A 21,648-nucleotide genomic window follows, 5' to 3' on the forward strand; every position below is an offset into this window, starting at 1 on the left:
GGGGGAAAGAGTCTATATAGCATTGGAATGGAAAGGTTAATATCTGTGACTGATCAAAAGGTGCTCCTAGAAAGAAATGTAAGCGAAAAGCCCTGATATACACTCTTAAAATGAAAGCTTCCAAAAGGGTGTTTTTGCAGTGATGCCACAGAAGAACCATTTTTGGTTCCCTGAAGAACCTTTCAGTGAACAGTTCCTTAATTAACCATTTTGAAAACAGTGTAAAAATCTAAAGAACCTTTATCAACTATAAATAACCTTTTCTGCATTTGAAAGGTTCCATGGAACCACTGATAAAGAAGTAAAGCGTTGTTTTTAAGAGTGTATTCATTTATTCACTTATTTATTTACTTTATTTTCATCACATTTATCAAATATTTCATCAATATGAATTTTCACAACATTCATATTTCAATTTATGATCTCATTATCTGTCCCAGATGTAATGTGATGTGAATCGTGATCAGGTGAGTGAGCGTCAGCTGTGATTAATCAGTAATTATTCAAATGTCATTATGATCATTAATATAGGAGTTGAAGTAGTTCCGCTTTGAGCCGCTGGGCGGCAGCAGCACACAGATCAACAATAACTGGACTGACAGCAGAAACACTGAAGAAAACACACAAACGGTACAAATATATGCTACTTGTTGTAGTAAACTCTTTCTGTACACAATAGATGTGCTATGTAACACAGCTCTGATAATATTAGTTACAGTTTTAGTACTACTTTTATTTAAGGAGAGATTGGGTTTAGTGTTAAAAGAGAGAGAGAGAGAGAGAGAGCGAGCGAGCGCAAAAATAATCAATAACTACCTGTGTTTAAACACTTGTGATCATTTCTGTTTAAAACCTCTTTGAAAATAATTAAAATTTATCTTAATTGTCACTTAATCTACTGCAGTTTTTCATCACAAAGATAAAGTTTAATGAAACAATTAAACAATTTCTGCATAGTATGGAAGGCCGTTTCCACCGCTGAATAAATGAGGTAATTGCGACTTTTTTTTATCTCACAACACATTTTTTTCCTTGCAATTGCAACTTTTTTTTCTCTCAGTTGAAACTTTGTATCTGGCAATTCTGACGTAATCTCGCAAATGCAACTCTGTATCTTTCAAATCTGTCTATTTTTCTCACAGTTGCAACTTTGTATCTCAAATTCTTACTTTTTCTCTCAGTTGAAACTTTGTATCTCACAATTATGACTTTTTCTGGCAATTGCAACTTTGTATCTCGTAATTGTGACATTTTTTTCTCAGAATTGTTCGATATAAACTCATGATTGTGAGTTATAAAGTCCAGTTCTAAGGAGAAAAAAAAGACTGATATGTTTATAGAATTATGAGTTTCTATCACACAATCCTGATAAAAAAAAGAACTGCGAGTTTGTATCATGCAATTCTGAGGAAAAAAAATGTTTTATTCATTTATCAACAGACTTCCATAGTATTGATTCAGTTGATTCATTTGAAAACCAATCAAAGCTTTAGGAGTTTGACTGTGCCTGTCTAGAAACATTCTTAGAACGTTTTTCCAGTAACGTAAACACAACATTCATTCAGAGTTATTTGATCTTCAATAATGTTCTCAGAATGTTAGCACAAAAACATGATTTATACATTGTTCATGGACTGTTTATCTGACTTGTTTCAGAATGTTCCAAGAACATTCAAAACTAACATTCCCATAATATTTGCAAAATGATATATTCTTAAACTGGATGCTTTGAACACTCAGAAATAATGTGAGTGTGTGACTTAAAGCAGTGTTTGTGAGCAGCATCAGACTCATTGCTGGAGATTCTGATTCACAGATTCTTCTCAAGGTCCATGAGAACGTCATTCAGCAGCTTTACGTCTGATAAGAGCGTGTGTGTGTGTGTGTGTGTGTGTGTGTGTGTGTGAGTGTGTCGCAGCTCCTGCGTTTTTTCACAGTCACCATAGAGAAATGCAAAGTTGAAGTTGAAAACAGGGAAAGGCCTTGGTCTCCATGGCAACTGCAATGCCTTAGTAAACACAAAGAGAAAGACGAGACGCTGAGAGACGGACAGACGTGTGTGTGTGTGTGTGTGTGTGTGTGTGTGTGTGTGTGTGTGTGTACCTGGTATTCGTCACGTTGTGGGGACCAAATGTCCCCACAAGGATAGGAATACCAGTAGATTTTGACCTTGTGGGGACATTTCTCAGGTCCCCATGAGGAAACAGGCTTATAAATCATGCACAATGAGTTTTTTTTATGAAGTAAAAGTGTGCACAATCTCCTGTGAGGGCTAGGTTTAGGTGTAGGGTAGGTGTAGGGCCATAGAAAATACGGTTTGTACAGTATAAAAACCATTACACCTATGGAATGTCCCCATGCGTGTGCGTGTGTCCGCAGGTATTTTCTCAGTCCAGGACCGGTTCTGCCTCTCAGTGGAATGACATCATGTGATCGAGTGTCTTGTTTGTGTGACACCGGTGTAAAACACACATCAGTCAGTGTGTGTGAACTGAAGTAAAGGAGCAGAAGCACAAACACCCAACACCAGTTCAGTGTTTGTGATCGTGTGGAGGCTCTTCCTTTGCGCTGAGCCTCTATTTCCTGTCTGAGAGCTTCATTTCTACTGGATTTGTACTGCTGGAGTCGCTTGTAATGGAAAACTATAATGTCATCCACTCAAGAATGCTTCTTTCCTTCAGGACACTTACAACAAGTGTGTGTGTGTGTGTGTGTGTGTGTGTGTGTGTGTGTGTGTGTGTGTGTGTGTGTGTGTGTGTGTGTGTGTGTGTGTGTGTGTGTGTGTGTGTGTGTGTGTGTGTGTGTGTGTGTGTGTGTGTGTGTGTGTGTGTGTGTGTGTGTGTGTGTGTGTGTGTGTGTGTGTGTGTGTGTGTGTGTGTGTGTGTGTGTGTGTGTGTTAAAACCAACCACGGTGAACACAGTCATTCTACCAAAGTCCAAAAAATACAGTCTAAAATCCCTGATGTTTGTGAAGGCTGGAGGAAACGTCTGACCACATAGGAAATGCACTTTATTTCATTCAGACGGAATTAAACCTGGTTTCCTGAGTGTGTGTGTAAGTGTGCTGCTATTCCCTACATTACAGGGTCCAAATGTACAAGTACAGTATGCCAGTCAATTTTAACCTTGTGGAGACATTTATTTGGTCTGCATGAGGAAACAAGCTGATAAATCACACAGAATGAAGTGTTTTGAGAATCTAAAAGTGCCTGTATTTTTGTGTGAGGAGAGGTGTTTGCAGAGTTTTTTACAAGGTGCTTGAAGAACTTGAATTTGACCTTTTGAAATTTAAGGCCTGGAAAATCCTTGAAAATTGCAATATTCCTGAACTGGTGCTTGGGAAGTGCTAGAATTATTAAAAGACAACGTATCTATAAAGGTGTTTAATTTTTTCATTAAGCATTTTTTTGGTTAATGTCATAAAACTATCCAAATCAGTTAAACCACTGTGTCACAAAATGATTCATTGTTTAAATTTGGTCGCTTCAATTGGGTCACAATATAATTTGATTCAGATTAAGACGTCAGAGCGGGTTCATGAATCATTTCATTTAGATCAGAAATCTGCGTATCATGAATCATTGGAGATCTGGACTTCGAAGCGCATAGTGCGAATCATTTGATTTAGATTGGAAAATTTGCGTAGTGTGAATCATTTGATTCAGCTTGGAATTTCGGAGTGTGTATCGTGAATCATTTGATTCAGATCAGGACTTCGGAGAGCATCATTTGATTTAGATTGGAAATTTGCTTATCGTGAATCATTTGAGATCTGGACTTCGAAGCGCATAGTGCAAATCATTTGATTTAGATCAGAAAATTTGCGTAGTGTGAATCATTTGATTTAGATCAGAAAATTTGCGTAGTGTGAATCATTTGATTCAGATCGGGACTTTGGAGTGTGTATCATGAATCATTTGATTCAGATTGGGATTTCAAAACGCATAGTGTGAATCATTTGATTCAGATCTGGATTTCGGAGTGTGTATCATGAATCATTTGATTCAGATCGGGATTTCGGAGTGTGTATCATAAATCATTTGATTCAGTTTGGGACTTCAGAGCACGTAACATGAATCATTTGTTTTCAAATCAGGATTTCGGAACAGTTTGGGGAATCTTTCTGATATTTTTTCCCTTGAACAGTGGAAAACAAACCATAAGTGAGATCTCTAATTGAAGTCCTTGGAAATAAAAAAAGCTGTGTTTGCAAAGTCGTGGAGTTTCATTTTACAGTATCTGTACGAACCCTGTATCAAAGTAACCAGATAAATACAGATAAAATACAGTTTGTACAGTAGAAAACCATTAGACCTATGGAGTGAACACATAATAATAGGAATCCCTGTGTGTGAGTGTGGTAATGAAACGGCTCGTTTTAGTCTGTCGTCTCAGTAAAGGTCAGCCGCTGTCAGTCTTGTGCAGCGGGATGTTGCTCGGCCTTCTGGGACACAGCAGGAGATCCAAACAGATGCTGAGACGAGACGCTGATGCTGCGGTCCCTTCCTGATCCGTGTATGTGATTCCATACGGTGTTTTTGCAGCCTTGAAAGACCATTCAGGAAGAGAACAATATTTATACTGCATTCGAATCAATGGTGAACAACTGAAAAATGCGTAGGTAATTTAATATTGTAATGGAGGTACAGTTTAAAAGCAATTGCTAAACGCATACATGTGAGTGTGATTCTGGCGGCTCAGAACCGCTGCTTTTGGACGCTGACTCTGAGTTTGTGGTTTTCTGTGGTTTCTATTCTCAGACAGATGTGTGTGTAATTATCCTCTGTATGAACATGACACACCCACACACACACACACACACACACACCCGACACGCACGCACACACACACACACACACACACACACACACACACACACACACACACACACACACACACACACACACACACACACACACACACACACACACACACACACACACACACACACACACACACACACAGAGTGTCTGTAGTGCTCAGACAGTTCATTTCACATGCATTGATAATAATTGCTGCTTTAAAATACTCTTGATTTTACAAAAAGGCTTTTTGCTTTTTGAATGCTTATTATTTTAGTAGTTTTGATATACTATTATAGTTTTTAATATTTGGTCCACAAAACCAGTCATAAGAGTAAAAAAAAAACTTTTCATTGATGTATAGTTTGTTAGGATAGGACAATATTTGAAAATCAGGAATCTGAGAGTGGAAAAAAAAATCTAAATAAGAAAATCACCTTTAAAGTTGTTCAAATGAAGTTCTTAGCAATGCATATTACTTATCAAAAATTACATTTATGGAAGGAAATTTACAAAATATATTCATGAAACATGATCTTTACTTATTATCCCTTAATATCCTAATGATTAATTTTAACCCACACAGTGTATTTCTGGCTATTTCTACAAATATAAGAATCCTACGTACGACTGGTTTTATGGCCCAGGGTCACAATTTAGAATTAGTTTCTAAGTTTATATTTTCTTTTTTCACTTTAAGTTTTAGTAAATTCGTTGTTGTTTTTGTTTAGTTTTGTTATGTCCATATAGTTTTTATTTTTCATTTGTCAGTTTTAGTTAATTTAGTTATTTTAGTACTTTAAACTAAAAAAGAAAGTTGTAGCTGAAATCATTTTTTAAAAGTTTTTGTTTGTTCCAAGTAGGTTTTAATTTTAGTTAACAATAATAACCTGCAACTTAATAAATAAATATATATTCATTATCATTAGTTAATGCATTACTGTCAATGTCAAGCTCAAAATGAAAGCATGCTTTTAACATTTCATATTGAATTCATTAACATATATGCATGAATGTGGATTAAAGTTAACTTAGATTAAGAAATGTTTGATTTTTTTTTTCATCACTAGTCCACGATAATTAACGCATTAACTAAGTGACATTTTAGTCATGCAGTTGTAAAGTATTAACTGTTTCTTTAATAATTTGTGACCCTGGACCACAAAACCAGCCATAAGGGTCTTTTAAATTGAGCTTATAAATAAATAGGCTTTCCATTGATGCATGGTTTGTTTGGATCAGACAATAATTGGCTGAGAAAATCTGCAATCTGAGGGTGCAAAAAAATCCAAATATTGAGAAAATCACCTTTAAAGTTGTTCAAATGAACTTCTTAGCAATGTATATTACTAATCAGAAATTAAGTTTTAATATATTTGCAGTAGGAAATTTACTAAATATTTTCATGGAACTTGATCTTTACTTAATATTTAGGAAAACGGTTCATTTTGACCCATGCAATGTATTTTTGGCTCTTGCTTAGTCTGTGTTTGTTTGTGTTTTTCTGATTCTGACAGTGTTTGACCTGCGAGATCTCACCGTCCGTGATGTTTGTGTTTCTATCAACTGCAGATGAACCAGGAGACAAATGCAAACCAGCAGCTGTTTTCTTTTCATATGCATGAGGTTCACACACACATCTCTGCATAGAGAAAATCTACGATACTCGGACATCTTTACTGTACACATCAACGGAGCTCTGGAGTCATTAAGGCAGAAATCTACAGGTGTTTGTGAGCGTCAGGAGTAGAAGGAGAAAAACATGTGGACATGATCTGTCCTGAAACAGCAGAAATATGTCTGTTGATCCGAGATCGCATCGGGAGACATTCCACCGTCCTCGTTTGAAGTCAGAGAGCCGCGATTATGAACGGGATAGCGCTTTATTCGACGGCTCAAAATATCTCTTGTCGGGTCAACACGCGAGCGATCTGGGACGCTGATATCCGTGTTGACATTTCACACAATCCTTCAGTTCAGCCGTAAGAGCAAATACACAACCGCGGGCCTCAGACCGTGGAGAAACACGCAGAGAAAACACACCACGGAGACGGAGAAACACGAGGCACTGGTGCGTCTGCGCCGCTCACAAAAATCAGCTTCTTCCTCAGTACGCTTGTCTTGGTTTCCAGTTACTTGAGAAGCAAAACAACTTGTTTTCTAAGAAAAGTATCAAAGTAAACAAGTCTGTGCTTAAAATAACAAATTTCTGCCAATGCAGTCTGAAAAATTACTAGTTTCTTCATCAGATTTGAAGAAATGTGTCATTCCGTCACTTGCTCACTGCTGCGAATGGGTGCCGTCAGAATGAGAGTCCAAACAGCTGATAAAAACATCACAATAATCCAGTCCATCAGTTCACATCAAAACAAATCTATCATTAAGACGTTTTTAACTCCAATTCAAGACCATAATCTACAATAACGCTTCTTCCAGTGAAAAGTGGTCTGGTCTGAATCAGGAGAGAAATCTGCACAAAGACAAAACAGCTCTACACAAATATGTGGCTGGATTTTGATGTGAGAGATAACAGGAAGCGTTTTTATGGATAGTAAATTTATGAAAGTGCATTTACACCACTGAATAACAAAATAAAATCTTAGAATTCTAGCTACTTTTCTCAGAATTGTTAGATATAAACTTGCTATTGCAAGAAAAAAGTTAGAATCACAACATAAACACAATTCTGACTTTTTCTTGCAAATCCAAGTTTACATCAGTTTTTTTTATCTCTGACATTTTTTTTCCTCAGAATTGTTAGATATACACTTGTTATTGGGAGAAAAAAGTCAGAATTGTGAGATAAATTTTTTTGACTTTTCTCTCGCAATTCAGACTTTTTCTTACAATTGCAAGTTTACATCGTCTCAGAATTGTGTGAAATGAACTCACAGTTGTGAATTATAAAGTCAGACTTTTTTTTCTTACAATTTTGAAATTTTTCTTGTAATTTCTGACTCAGAGTTGTGATATAAACTCACAATTGGGCGAAAATAGTCAAAATCACAAGATATAAACTATTGCAAGGAAGTTAGAATTGCAACATAAACGTGCAATTCTGACTTTTTCTTGCAAATGCAAGTTCATATCTTTAAATCGATTTTTTTTATTTTCTCAGTTCTGAATTTTTTTTCTGACCTTTCTCTCGCAATTTGGACTTTTTCTCACAATTGCAAGTTTGCATCGTCTCAGAACCGTGTGATATGAACTCACAGTTGTGTTATAAAGTCAGAATTGCAAGAAATCTCATCAATTCTCACAACTGCAAATTTACTTCACACAATTCTGAATTTTTTTTTCTCGCAATTTTTTCTCAGAATTGTGACAAACTCGCAATTGCAAGAAAAAAACTCACATACTTATATCTCAAACATTATGTCTCACAATTTTTACTATATTTTTTTTCTCAGAATTGTTAGATATAAACTTGTTATTGTGACAATTCCAGTTCTGAGAAAAAAAGACATATCTCGCAATTTTGTACTGTGGGTTTGTATGACAATTCTGAAAAAAGAAGTCAAAATCACAAGAAAAAAAGTCAAAATTGCGAAAAATAAATTATGCATTATGATTATATTTGTTTCAGCTTTTGTCTTCTCAAGATGTTAACTGATGGACTGGAGTGGTCTGGATTATTGTGATGTATTTATCAGCTGTTTGGACTCTCATTCTGACGGCACCCATTCACTGCAGTGAGCAAGTGATGGAATGACAAATTTCTACCGTCGCTTTAAGAATGTGCACTGGAAAACAAGATGGAGCTACTGAGGTGTTTTGCAGTCTGGTGTTTAGCTGCTGATCTTGGTGAGCATCTTGTTGATGGCCTGTTTGACGTGTGTGGTGGAGCTGCGGCGCCGGGTTTTGCCCTGAACGGCGCGTCTGCGGCGGATCTCTCTGCAGAGCTCGTGAAAGGCCTCGGCCACTCCTCCGCCCGTCCCCACCTGATCCGCGCACGCCGAACACTCGTAGAACGCGCAGGCCATGTCCGCCGCCAGCCGCTCGCCCTCCTCCGTGGCCACCTGCCGGGCGTGCTCCAGATCCGCCTTGTTTCCCAGCAGCACCAGCGGCACGTGTTTGGGCCTCTTCACCTCGTCCAGGAGGCCCTTCAGCGGAACCACGTCCTCGAAGCTCCCGCGGTCCGTGATGTCGTACACCAGGATGAAGCCGTCGCCCCAGCGCATGTGACCCTCTTTCTGGAGCACGTCCTCCTGAGGAACACAAACACGCCGTTATGAAGGTCACATGACCTGTGGGTGTGGCTTAGTGGTTAGTTGGTGGGTTCAAACCTGGTTCATCACTGGTTAATGCAGGAGAAATGAACCTGTGACAAGGGTTATCACCATTAACTAAAACTGAAACCTATAAAAAAAAATTGTTTAAGTTCAAGCATTAAAACAAATCTGGTGAATACATGAGTTTATTTGCAAAAAAAAAAAAAAAAAACATGTTTTTTCTTATGTTATTATGTTTTTATTGTGTTAGCTGTGTTTTTTGCTATTTTTTACGTAATCAAAATAACCCAACTTGATTAATTGGAATGCACAATGAAAAAACATGATTTTTGAAAATTTAAAAAAACGTGCACATTTTTTTGCAAATAAACTCTTAAAATATAGACATTTAAATAAAACGAAGCGTAACAAAAATGACAATACACAACAAAATTAGTACAATTTCAACTGAAATTAAAGTAAAAACGGAACATATAATAACATTTAATTCATAATCTTAACAAAAACTATAATACCGTGACTGTAAATCACTGTAGATGACTGTCTGATAAATTATTTAAAGTAGACATTAACATGCTCAAACTATTATTATATTATTATAAAATGATTGTTTTCTAGTAAAAATATCTAATAATCCTTTAAAACTTTAATTGAGACACAACACTGCATACAATACTGAGACTTGTTTTCATAGACTGTATCTTTAATGTTAGTACTATGTCTAAAATGTCATAGTATAGCCAAAACACAGCACTAAAAGAAAATATATATAATCAGAAAAAGGAAAAAAAAAAACTGAAACTAAATAAATGTTATTAAGATCATGCATTATAAAGGTGCGTTTAAAGTTTTAGTAGATTTTTTTTGATACATGAGGTTGATAAAGATTTAATTTAGATCGCAATAACTGAGAAAAAGGGGGTTATTTTTTAATATTTTACATGTGTGGATAAAATATTCGGCATGTAAAATAATTTACTTGCATTTCGGTTTCAAACATTGGTTCTTGTTTTGTAAATTTCCTACTCCTAAACTTAATGTTTGATTAGTAATATGCATTGCTAAGAACTTCATTTGGACAACTTCAAAGGCCATTTTCTCAATATTAAGATTTTTTTGCACCCTCAGATTGCAGATTTTCAAATAGCTGTATCTCAGCCAATCCTGTCCTATCCTAACAAACTATACATCAATGGAAAGCTTATTTATTCAGCTTTAAGATGATGTATAAATCTCAATTTCAAAAAAATTACTCTTTTTTTTGACTGGTTTTGTGGTCCAGGGTTACAAATGTCCCTCCTCTCGCATTTCTAACCAATCAGTGTCAGAGAAGCTTTTACAGTCACTTCCGTGGGAAACTGAATTTACTGAAGATTAACTGAAAATAACGACTAAATACAAATTACTGATGGATCTAAAGAGAAGTCAGACTGAAATAAATAAGTAAGAGTTCAGGTGAGTAGATAAATGTGACTTTCCTTTCATTTATAAGGGTTTTATTGATAATTTTGACACTGCCTGATATTGTGAGTATCGCTACTCGGAGAGATTATAACGCGCCCTTAATATATGGATTATTTGAGGCGCAAATGTCTAACAGTACAGCTGCTGCAGTGTGTTCTTGATCAAGTGTGTGTGTCTGTTTTTAGCGCACCTGTCCGGCTGTGTCCAGAATCTCCATGCTGATGGTCTCATCGTCGATATTGGCCTGATGGCGGTAAGTGGACTCTGTCAGGCAGACATAAAGCTGTGTTAGCGGTCAGATGTGATTCACCTTCACATGCTGTCAGAGAACATCTGTGGAAACACACGCTGAGGTGAACGGATGAGCGGATCGACTCCGAAACGAATCACAGCAGCTCACTCGCTTTAAAAAGCTCAGATCCGATCTCTCAGCGGAAGCACACACACACACTCACTCACACACACACACACACACACACACACACACACACACTCACTCACTCACTCACTCACTCACTCACTCACTCACTCACACTCACACACACACAGACACACACACACACACACACACACACACACACACACACACAGACACACACACTCACACACACACACACACACACACACACACACACACACACAGACACACACACACACACACACACACACACACACACACACACACACACACACACACAGACACACACACACACTCACACACACACACACACACACACACACACACACACACACACACACACACACACACACACAGACACACACACACACACACACACACACACACACACACACACACACACAGACAGACACACACACACACAGACACACACACTCACACACACACACACACACACACACACACACACACACACAGACAGACACACACACACACACACACACACACACACACACACACACACACACACACAGACAGACACACACACACACACACACACACACACACACACACACACACACACACACACAGACAGACACACACACACACACACACACACACACACACACACACACACACACACACACACACAGACACACACACACACAGACACACACACACACACACACACACAGACACACACACACACACACACACACACACACACACACACAGACAGACACACACACACACACACACACACACACACTCGTGCTCATGACAGATGGACGTGGCTGTGTATCAAAGGTAAAAAATGACATAAATACTGTTCAGTTTCTCGCAAAAAACGTTTGTTTCGTATCTTTGGACATCAATGTATCGTCACGAGCCGCAGGGTGTGATTTGGATTTGTCTGTGCATGTTTTTGTTTACTTTTGAAGGTCTGGTGCCCATCCACTGCCATTATTTGGCTGACAGACTGCACCACTTTGAGTTAAAAATCTTCATTTGTGTTCTGCTGAAGAAACAAAGTCATCTACATCTTGGATGCCCTGGGGGTAAGCAGATAAACATCACATTTTCATTTTTGGGTGAACTATCCCTTTAAAATTGATTCCCAAAACCTGGAGTCAGAGTCAAGCACTATAACAGCATGTTGCGCCTGACCCAGGTGCATTGTGGGACATTGGCTCAGTATCTGACTGTACGTCACCGTTCGCATGAGCTGCCAGCACACAATTGCATGCAAAAGCCATCAAACACACTGGCTGCGGCTGCGTGCCATCTGAGGATTGACATCCTGGACAGAAACACAGTGTGAATGAACGCGTTTATGAATGTTTCTCCAGCGCCAGTCCAAATGTCTCCTGGTTGTCCGCCAGCGTATCATTCACTCACAAACGTCGGTTCCTCCTCATGCGAACACAAAGAATGAAACCCTCAGCCCTTTAAAGGAATAGTTCAACTATGAAATGATCATTCTGTCATCGTTTGCGTCGTTCCAAACTCGGATGAATTACTTTCTTCCTCCAGATGTTTAGCAGGATGTTCACGCTGTTGGTTAAACACCATAAAGCATCATAACTGTGTCCGCATGAAGATTCTTGGGATTCTTAAACACATTTGCGTTTTGGAACGACAGCATAAATTATTCCTTTCCACCTGTAAACGGCTTGGTTTCTATTAAACTCAGATTTATCCGAAGACGCAAATGAATCGTTCTTTATTCCCTGCAGACGTCTGCGGCGGCAAATTCAATTACGTTTGATGGGTAAGAATGCTCTGGTGTGTTTATCAAAGAGACCTTTACATCCATTTATATTCCACATGAGCATTACGTCTCTGTTTTTCACTCGCTTCAAAGCTGTGGCTGTGACTCCTCGAGTTAACAGAGGTTGTGAACGGCGTAAACAGTCGGCCGTCTCGTCTCATTGAGACTTTACATCAGTCACATACAGCCCCGCCCACAGAAGGACTGACATTTACAGCAGCCAATGACAGTTTGCCATTATCATGTGACATTTGGAAGCAGGTAAACATTAGTTCAAAATAAACGTCCATTTATGTTGATAAACAATTTGTACAAATGTGTTTGTGTGTGTGTCTCACCGAGTGTAGGGTCGTACTCCCAGATGAATCGTTTGGTCAGGAATCGAACCACCAGAGCTGCACAGACAAACAGAGACAGAAAGTGATGCTGTGAGACTCAGAGAACATGCTGAACACATCCACAAACACTACAGACACACCGGCTGGATGTATGATAGCACTTTAGTACCATAGAAAAAAATAATAATAATAAGATTACTAGATTAAAGTCATAATATTTCAAGAATAAAGTCAAAATACTATGAGAATAAAGTCGAAATATTATTAGAATAAAGTTGAAAAACTGTGAGAATAAAGTTGAAATATTATGCGTATAAAGTCGAAATACTATGAGAATAAAGTTGAAATATTTTAAGAATAAAGTCGAAATACTATAAGAATAAAGTTGAAATATTTTAAGAATAAAGTCGAAATATTGCGAGAATGAAGTTGAAATATTGCGAGAAAAAAGTCGAAATACTTCGAGAATGAAGTTGAAATATTTTAAGAATAAAGTCGAAATATTGCGAGAATGAAGTCGAAATATTACAATAAAGTTGACATACTACGAGAATAAAGTCAAAATGCTACAAGAATAAAGTCAAAATACGACAAAGTTCAAATACTACGAGAAAAATGTTGAAGTACTATGATAATAGAGTCAAAATACTACGAGAATAAAGTCTAAATATTTTTAGAATAAAGTTGAAAAACTGTGAGAATAAAGTTGAAATACTATGCGAATAAAGTCGAAATACTATGAGAATAAATTTGAAATATTTTAAGAATGAAGTCGAAATATTGCGAGAATGAAGTCGAAATATCACAATAAAGTTGAAATACATACGAGAAAAATGTTGAAGTACTATGATAATAGAGTCAAAATACTACGAGAATAAAGTTAAAATACAACAATAAATTAAAATACTACAAGAATAAAGTTGAAGTATTACCAAGTTAAAGTCAAAATACTACAAGAATAAAGTTGGAATATTTTAAGAATAAAGTTGAAATGTTGTGAAAATAAAGTAGAAATACAACTACAAATTGAAGTTGAAATACTACGAGAATAAAGTCAAATTACTATGAGAATAAAGTCGAAATTAAATGAATAAAGTTGAATTACTACTATGAGAATAAAGTAGTAATACTACGAGAATCAAGCTGAAATGTTTTGAGAATTAAGTCTAAATACAACAAAATAGTTGAAATACTATGAGAATAAAGACCTTAAACCTTCTTGTAATATTCTGACTTTATTCTCTAAATGTTATGACTTTAATCTCAAAAAATCTTTTATTTATTTATTTTTCTTTTAATGTGGCACTAAAACTATAGGAGTCGTGCTGTCAGAGTTGTTTGTTTGTATTTGTAAAAGAGCTGCTTCTCCAGCGCAGTTGGTTCCGGAAGTCATTTTTCCATTCCTATTTTTCCCTTTGGGATTTTAAAAAGTCTCTAAAAGTTATAGGCTGTGAACCAGTGCTGTGTTTCAGCTGAAAACATTGATTTAAATGCGCATGACGCATTAGTACATCAGCGCAGGTATGTGGGAGTCAGTGAATGGAGTGGAGTGAGTCTCCGCTCTGCAGGAGCTGAATGAGCGCGGCTCTTTTGTGCTGCTGTCTGAAATAATGAGCGTGTGGGAGAGCAGGTGACCTACCTTCAGGTCCTCTACAACCTGCGCTCGAAGACTGAACAGAAATAGCGGCGGCGGCGGCGGTTCTGCGGCCCACGGAGACGCGTGTGGATTCTCTTTGACGGGAGGTCAGGCCTCAGTCGAGCGTTTCACATGCAAACAAACGAGCGCAGTGAATCCGCTTACGTAAAGGGGCTCAGATTTCATCTGCTTTCACTTAAAACGTCTTGCAGGAATGTGTGTGTGTGTGTGAAGAACACGCTCCCCTCCACTTTCAAATTTGACTCCTGGTGAAACATCTGCTGACAGCTGGAGCACAGCGTTGATTAATGAGACTGGTTTACTGCAGGACACCCGGCTAATCAACCCACAGCATCTCCTCAAAACCTCCAGATGAGGAAATAAATGGCAGCGCAGAAATAAAACTAAACAAATGTTACGTAATATGAGAGTGAATGGCATGTGCGGCACTCGTTCATCTGACAAACTCACTGACATTTGTTCACTGTAGTTAGGCTTTTAGTCTTGTTTTTGTGTCTGTGACTTTCTTAAACTGTTAAAATGCTTTATTTATTAGTTTTAGTTCATAGTTGTAGTTATTTTAGTACTATGCAAACTAAACTAAAGTATCGCGGTAACTAGATTAAATAATGTAACTTAAAGTTTTTACGTTTCAAATAATAAAATATTTTATAAACTAAACTCTAGTATTATTCAAAACTAGATAAAAAGTTTGTCAAGACAGACTTTATGTTGGCTTGAGAAAGCCTAGCTTGAAAGTTTAAAGCAGCTGTAAAAGCTTAAAGTTTTGAACTTTATATAAATAGATTAGATGAATAGCATGATGCTAGCATGATTAGAATGTAGTTAGCATGATTCTAACATTTTTGTAGCATGTTTAGTATGTTTCTAGCATGATTAGCAAGTTACTAACATGTCATTAGCAAGTTTCTAGCATAATTAACAAGTTGCTAGCATGTTTCTAACATGATTAGCAAGTTGTTAGCATGTTTCTAGCATGATTGACAAGTAACTAACATGTTTAGCATTTTTCTAGCATAATTAATTATGTTACTTGCAATACTAGTATGTCATTAGCAAGTTGTTAGCATGTTTCTAACATGTTTCTAGCATTATGAGCAAGTTGCTGGCATGTTTGAAGCATTATTAGCAAGTTGCTAACAAGGTATTAGCATGATTAGTAATTTGCTAGCATGTTTATAACATGATTAGCATGTTGCTAAGATGTTTCTAGCATGATTAGCACATTATTAACGTCATTAGCATGACTGACGAGTTACTAGCATGTTTCTAGCATGATTAGCAAGTTGTTAACATGTTATTAGCATAATTAGTAATTTGCTAGCATGTTTCCAGCATGATTAGTAAGTTGCTAGTATGACATTAGCATGACTGACAAGTTACTAGCATGTTGCTAGCATGATATACATAATGATAGCATGATTAACATGTAAGGGTTAGGTTAGGGTAAAAAAAATACCCTCATTTTAGGACTAAAGAAATGTAAGAGAAGAAGCTCTTTTAAGATCTAAAGACACAAATATATAACGTGCAATAAACTAAACGCTCAAATGTGATTTGGCTGGTGTTCCTGTCTCCTGCCGCTCCGCACGGATTAAACTCGTTTATCATCCCACTCCATTAACTTCCTGTCCAGCACAACAGTGAGTAACAACACGTGGCATCTGAGCTGCTTTGGCCAACAAACAGCCTGATCTGTGTCTTTGTCTGATCGTCTGTGTTTCAGGTCTGATCCCACGGGGCCAAACCGGACGAGAGACGCCGCAGAATGAGATTCCAGTGAGGAACAGTCTGAGAAATCACTTTCAAGAGAAGATATGTGCTCTATAAAAATAGTTGTAAATAAAAGATTATTGGAGTATGTTCAACAAAATAAATAATTCTGGTTGTGTGGTATTTTAACAAACTATTGTACGAGAATAAAATACTACGAGAATAAAGTCAAAACACTACAAGAATAAAGTCGGAATACCATGGGAATGGAGTCGGAATACCACGGGAATGAAGTCGGAATACCACGGGAATGGAATGGGAATACCATGGGAATGGAGTGGGAATACCACGGGAATGAAGTCGGAATACCACGGTAATGAAGTCGGAATACCATGAGAATAAAGTCGGAATACCACGGGAATGAAGTCAGAATACCACTGGAATGAAATCGGAATACCAAGGGAATGAAGTCGGAATACCACGGGCATGGAGTCGGAATACCACTGGAATGGAGTTGGAATACCACGGGAATGAAGTCGGAATACCACGGGAATGAAGTCGCAATACCACGGGAATGGAGTCGGAATACCACGGGAATGAAGTCGGAAAACCACGTGAATGAAGTCGGAAAACAACGGGAATGAAGTCGGAATACCACGGGAATGGAGTCGGAATACCACGGGAATGAAGTCGGAATACCACGAGAATAAAGTCGGAATACCACGAGAATAAAGTCGGAATACCACGAGAATAAAGTCGGAATACCACGGGAATGAAGTCGGAATACCACGGGAATGGAGTCGGAATACCACTGGAATGGAGTCGGAATACCACGGGAATGGAGTGGGAATACCACGGGAATGAAGTCGGAATACCACGGGAATGGAATGGGAATACCACGGGAATGGAGTGGGAATACCACGGGAATGAAGTCGGAATACCACGGTAATGAAGTCGGAATACCACAGGAATGGAGTCGGAATACCACGGGAATGAAGTCGGAATACCACGGGAATGGAGTCGCAATACCACGGGAATGGAGTCGGAATACCACGGGAATGAAGTCGGAAAACCACGGGAATGAAGTCGGAATACCACGGGAATGGAGTCGGAATACCACGGGAATGAAGTTGGAATACCACGAGAATGAAGTCGGAATACCACGAGAATGAAGTCGGAATACCACGGGAATGGAGTCGGAATACCACGGGAATGAAGTCGGAATACCACGGGAATGAAGTCGGAATACCACGGGAATGAAGTCGGAATACCACGGGAATGAAGTCGGAAAACCACGGGAATGAAGGCGGAATACCACGGGAATGAAGTCGGAAAACCACGGGAATGAAGGCGGAATATCACGAGAATAAAGTTGAAATACTACGATCCTTAAAACTGCTAGAAATCTCAGATGAGTTCTGTTTGTGGAGTCTTTCAGCTGCCGTCTTTGTCTAATTATATGATGTTCTTCCTGTATCATCCTCAAGCATTTGTTTTGTCTTTGTAGGACAGATCTGAGCGGCTACTGACCTTCAATGAAGATGTTTTTTGCTTTGATAGCTGCACTAATTCTTATGGGACACACTGTTCATTCGTTATGTTTGGGTTTGGTGACGCATCATGTACTATTTTAAGTGCAGACTTCACGGTTATGAATCATCTCAAATCCCATTCAGAATCATTGTGTTCAACCCATATTTCTCCATCGTCAGGTCAAGAGACTAGAGCAGATACTCTGACTCATGAGGACGGCTGATTGATCAGATGGTGAAAGTGCCACAATATGATTAATAAGAGCAAGTGAAGACGTCAAAAGTGGATTATAAAGACAAACGCACTGCAAAAATGAGGTACTTGCTTAGTTTTTTGGTCTTGGTTTTCCAGTACAAACTTTTGAACATTATTAAATCAATATGCATTTACTGAAGACAGAAAAAGACAGATTTGAACTAAGTCTTGTTTTCTGAAAAATGTGTCATAATCCATTAAGATTAAATTTAAAATGTGGACCAATATCACATAAGAAGATATTTTGAGGAATGTTGGTAACCAAAGAGTTGATAGTCCCCATTAACTTCCATAGTATTTTTTATCCATACTATGGAAGTCAATGGCTGCCGCCAACTGTTTGATTACAAACAATTCAAAATGTGTTCGGCAGAAGAAATAAACTCACACAGGTTTGAAGGGTGAATAAATGATGACAGAATTGTTATTTTTGGGTGAACTATGCTTTTAAATGTAATACATTTTTGGAAAACAAAACTTTATTTTAAAAGAATCATAATTTAATAATGAAATAAAAGAATAAAATAGGTAATTGCGACATTTATCTCAAAATTCTGACTTTTTTTCTCAGAATTGTGAGATATAAACTCGCAATTGCAAAAGTCCAGTTCTGAGGAGAAAAAAAGACTGATATATTCACAGATTGCTTGTAATTGCTCTCAGAATTGATTTTCAGATTTTCTCTGAGAAAAAAGGTCAGATATGCACGTTTATATCACGCAATTCTGAGAAAAAAGGTCAGAATTGCAAGTTTATATCACTCAATTCTGTGTGAATTGAGTGATATATACAATGTAAGATAAAAAGTCGCAATAACCTTTTTTTCCCTAAAATAATGTTTAGATATTTGTACTGGAAAACAAAATCAAATACTGCATTAGAATATCACTTTTTTCAGTGCATTGACTTTTTAGAAAATGAATTGTTCATAATCTGACCCAGAAGCATGAATTAAGAGAGTAAGTGTTTGATGTGCTGGTGTCTGTTGTCTGTTGCTGACATTAACATCATTAGACAAACACAGGCCTGGTTATCATGCGTGGATTGATTGGCTTGTGCTGCTGATGATCTTGATGTTTGTCTGTGGAGCTGCTCTCATTCTAGTCTGTTCGGGGCAGATTTATTATTTTCAGGGATCAATGGATCTAACATTAACCGTTACTCTTCCTAGAAACTCTCACATCTATCCCAGCATGCCTCATTCTGTCCCAATAAAGAGATCAATTATCTCCGGGGGGTCTGAATGCGGACGAGAGGGTCTCTGTGATCGATCTCTCCAGCGAGAGTCACTGAGCGCTGAAGGCACAAACGGCAGATCCTGAGGAGCATTTATTCAAAGTCAAAGTCAGCCAGTCTGAGAACTGAAGCACAGTGTTTACGCGCGTCTGCTCAGCCTGTGTTTGTGTCTCTGACCGTCTGTTTGCAGCATAAACAGATTTACTGCTGAAGATGCTGGAATCACTTCCTCTCGCTGAAGGTCAGCAGCCTCTGCGTCCTGTAGAACCTTCCCAGAAGGCCTTTGACCGGCAGATGTTCTCTCGGGCACGTTCACGCTCTGTGTTTGCATGAGGTCAGGAGCTAAACTGAGTGAGATGTCATATGTAGCAAATCCTAGCAACTAGCCGGGGACTTGTTAACATGTTAAATCAAGCTTGCAACATGGTTAAAGCACAACAATGTATTAAAACATGCTAGCGGTGTGTTAAAAACATGTTAAAGCATGCTAGCAAAATTGTAAACCATGTTAGAACGCCAAAAAAGTTGACAATTTACAATTAAATGTGCTAAAACATGCTAGCAAATTGTTAAAACATTCCAACAACAAAAACATGTTAACAATTGGCAAAACATGTTAGAAATATACCTAAAATGTTAACAACTTGTTAAAACCAAGTTGAAATGCTAAAAAAATGTATGATTGTCAAACCATCAGTGTGTTAAAACATGTTAGAAATTTGTTAAAACATGCCAACAACATGCTAAAACATGTTAACAATTGGCAAAACAGGTTTGAAATGTACAAAAAAAATGTTAGGGACTTGTTAAAACATCCTAGCAATGTTCTAAGACATGCTAGCAACTTGCTAAAACATGTTAAAACATGGTGGTTATTGTCAAAACATTAGCAACATACTAAAAATGTTAGAAACTTGTTAAAACATGCTAGCAACATGTTATAACATGCTAAAACATGCTTGCAAATTGGTAAAACATGCCAACAACATGAACCTATAAAACATGTTAGAAATGTCCTAAAAATATGTTAGCAACTTGTTAAAACATGTTTACAAAATGTTATAACATACTAGCTACATGCAAAAACAAGCTTGACAAAATATGCAACATTCTAGTAAACATGCAAGTAAATTGTTAAAACATGCCAACAAGATCCTAAAACATGTTAGAATTGTATTAAAAATATGTTAACAACTTGCTAAAACATTAAAACATGTTCAAACATGGTAGTAATTGGCACAACGTTAGCAACGTACTAAAAAGTGTTAGAAACTTGTTAGAACATGCTAGCAACATGCAAAAACAAGCTTGACAAAACATGTTAGCAACATTCTAGACCATGTTAACAATTTGCGAAACATGTTATAAATTTACTAAAATATGTTAGCAATTTGGTAAAACATGCTAGCAATGTTTTAAGACATGCTAGCAACTTGCTAAAACATGTTAAAACATGTTCGTCATTTGTTCAAACATGGAAGTAATTGGCAAAATGTTAGCAACGTACTTAAAATTTTGTTAACTTGTTGGCACATGCTAGCAACAGGCTAAAACAGGCTTGACTAACATGCTAGCAACATACCAAACCATGTTAAGAGTGCAAAGAGTTAACGATTATCGAAACATGTTATCAGTGTGTTAAAACAGGTTAGCAATTGTCAAAACATGCTAGCAACATGCTTAAACAAGCTTAACAAAACATGCTAGCAACATACTAAACAATGTTAGAATTACAGAAAAGATAGCAATTGTCATAACGTCAACATGCTTCCAACTTGCTAGCAATTGGCAAAACGTACGAAATGTACTAAAAATATGTTTTTTAGTATGTATAAGCTAAAACATGTTAACATGTTAGTAATTTGTCAAAATGTGTTAAAACTGTTAAAACATGTTAGCAAAACATACTAAAGGATGCTGGCAACGTGTTAAATCCTAGAATGCTCACGTTAAAACATGTTAGCAACATACAGAAAACATGTTAGTAACATTTATTAACTGTCTCTGAATTCTCTGGGCAGAAAAGCTTTTCAGAGTTATTTTAAACTTTCAAAGTTGATCAAACTTCCCTCTTCTAGTTAATCAGCTGCTGTTTAATCGTTGTTTGTCAGACTGTACCACGCTTCATGTCTGTTAGTAATGAACATCACCTCTGTTTACCCTCGACTCTCATTCACGCTTTAATGCACAGAAATAATTATACATGTGAACATCACAGTGGTCCATTCC

General features: G+C 37.5%; 1 protein-coding gene across 1 annotated transcript in view; it reads right to left on the minus strand.

Annotated features, from left to right (window-relative positions):
* Positions 1 to 8,248: 8,248 nt before the first annotated feature.
* LOC141333272 (ras-related and estrogen-regulated growth inhibitor) overlaps positions 8,249 to 21,648 on the minus strand; it is a 32,734-nt gene continuing 19,334 nt past the window's right edge. Inside the window, exons 3-5 of the mRNA XM_073838247.1 lie at positions 13,026 to 13,082; positions 10,689 to 10,762; positions 8,249 to 9,010 (exon numbers count right to left, since the gene is read on the minus strand). Coding sequence (XP_073694348.1) covers positions 8,591 to 9,010; positions 10,689 to 10,762; positions 13,026 to 13,082 — 551 coding nt within the window. The 3' untranslated portion in view covers positions 8,249 to 8,590. The remainder of the gene's footprint in view (positions 9,011 to 10,688; positions 10,763 to 13,025; positions 13,083 to 21,648) is intronic.

Source organism: Garra rufa, chromosome 4 (assembly GCF_049309525.1).
Source record: "Garra rufa chromosome 4, GarRuf1.0, whole genome shotgun sequence".
NCBI lineage: Eukaryota > Metazoa > Chordata > Actinopteri > Cypriniformes > Cyprinidae > Garra > Garra rufa.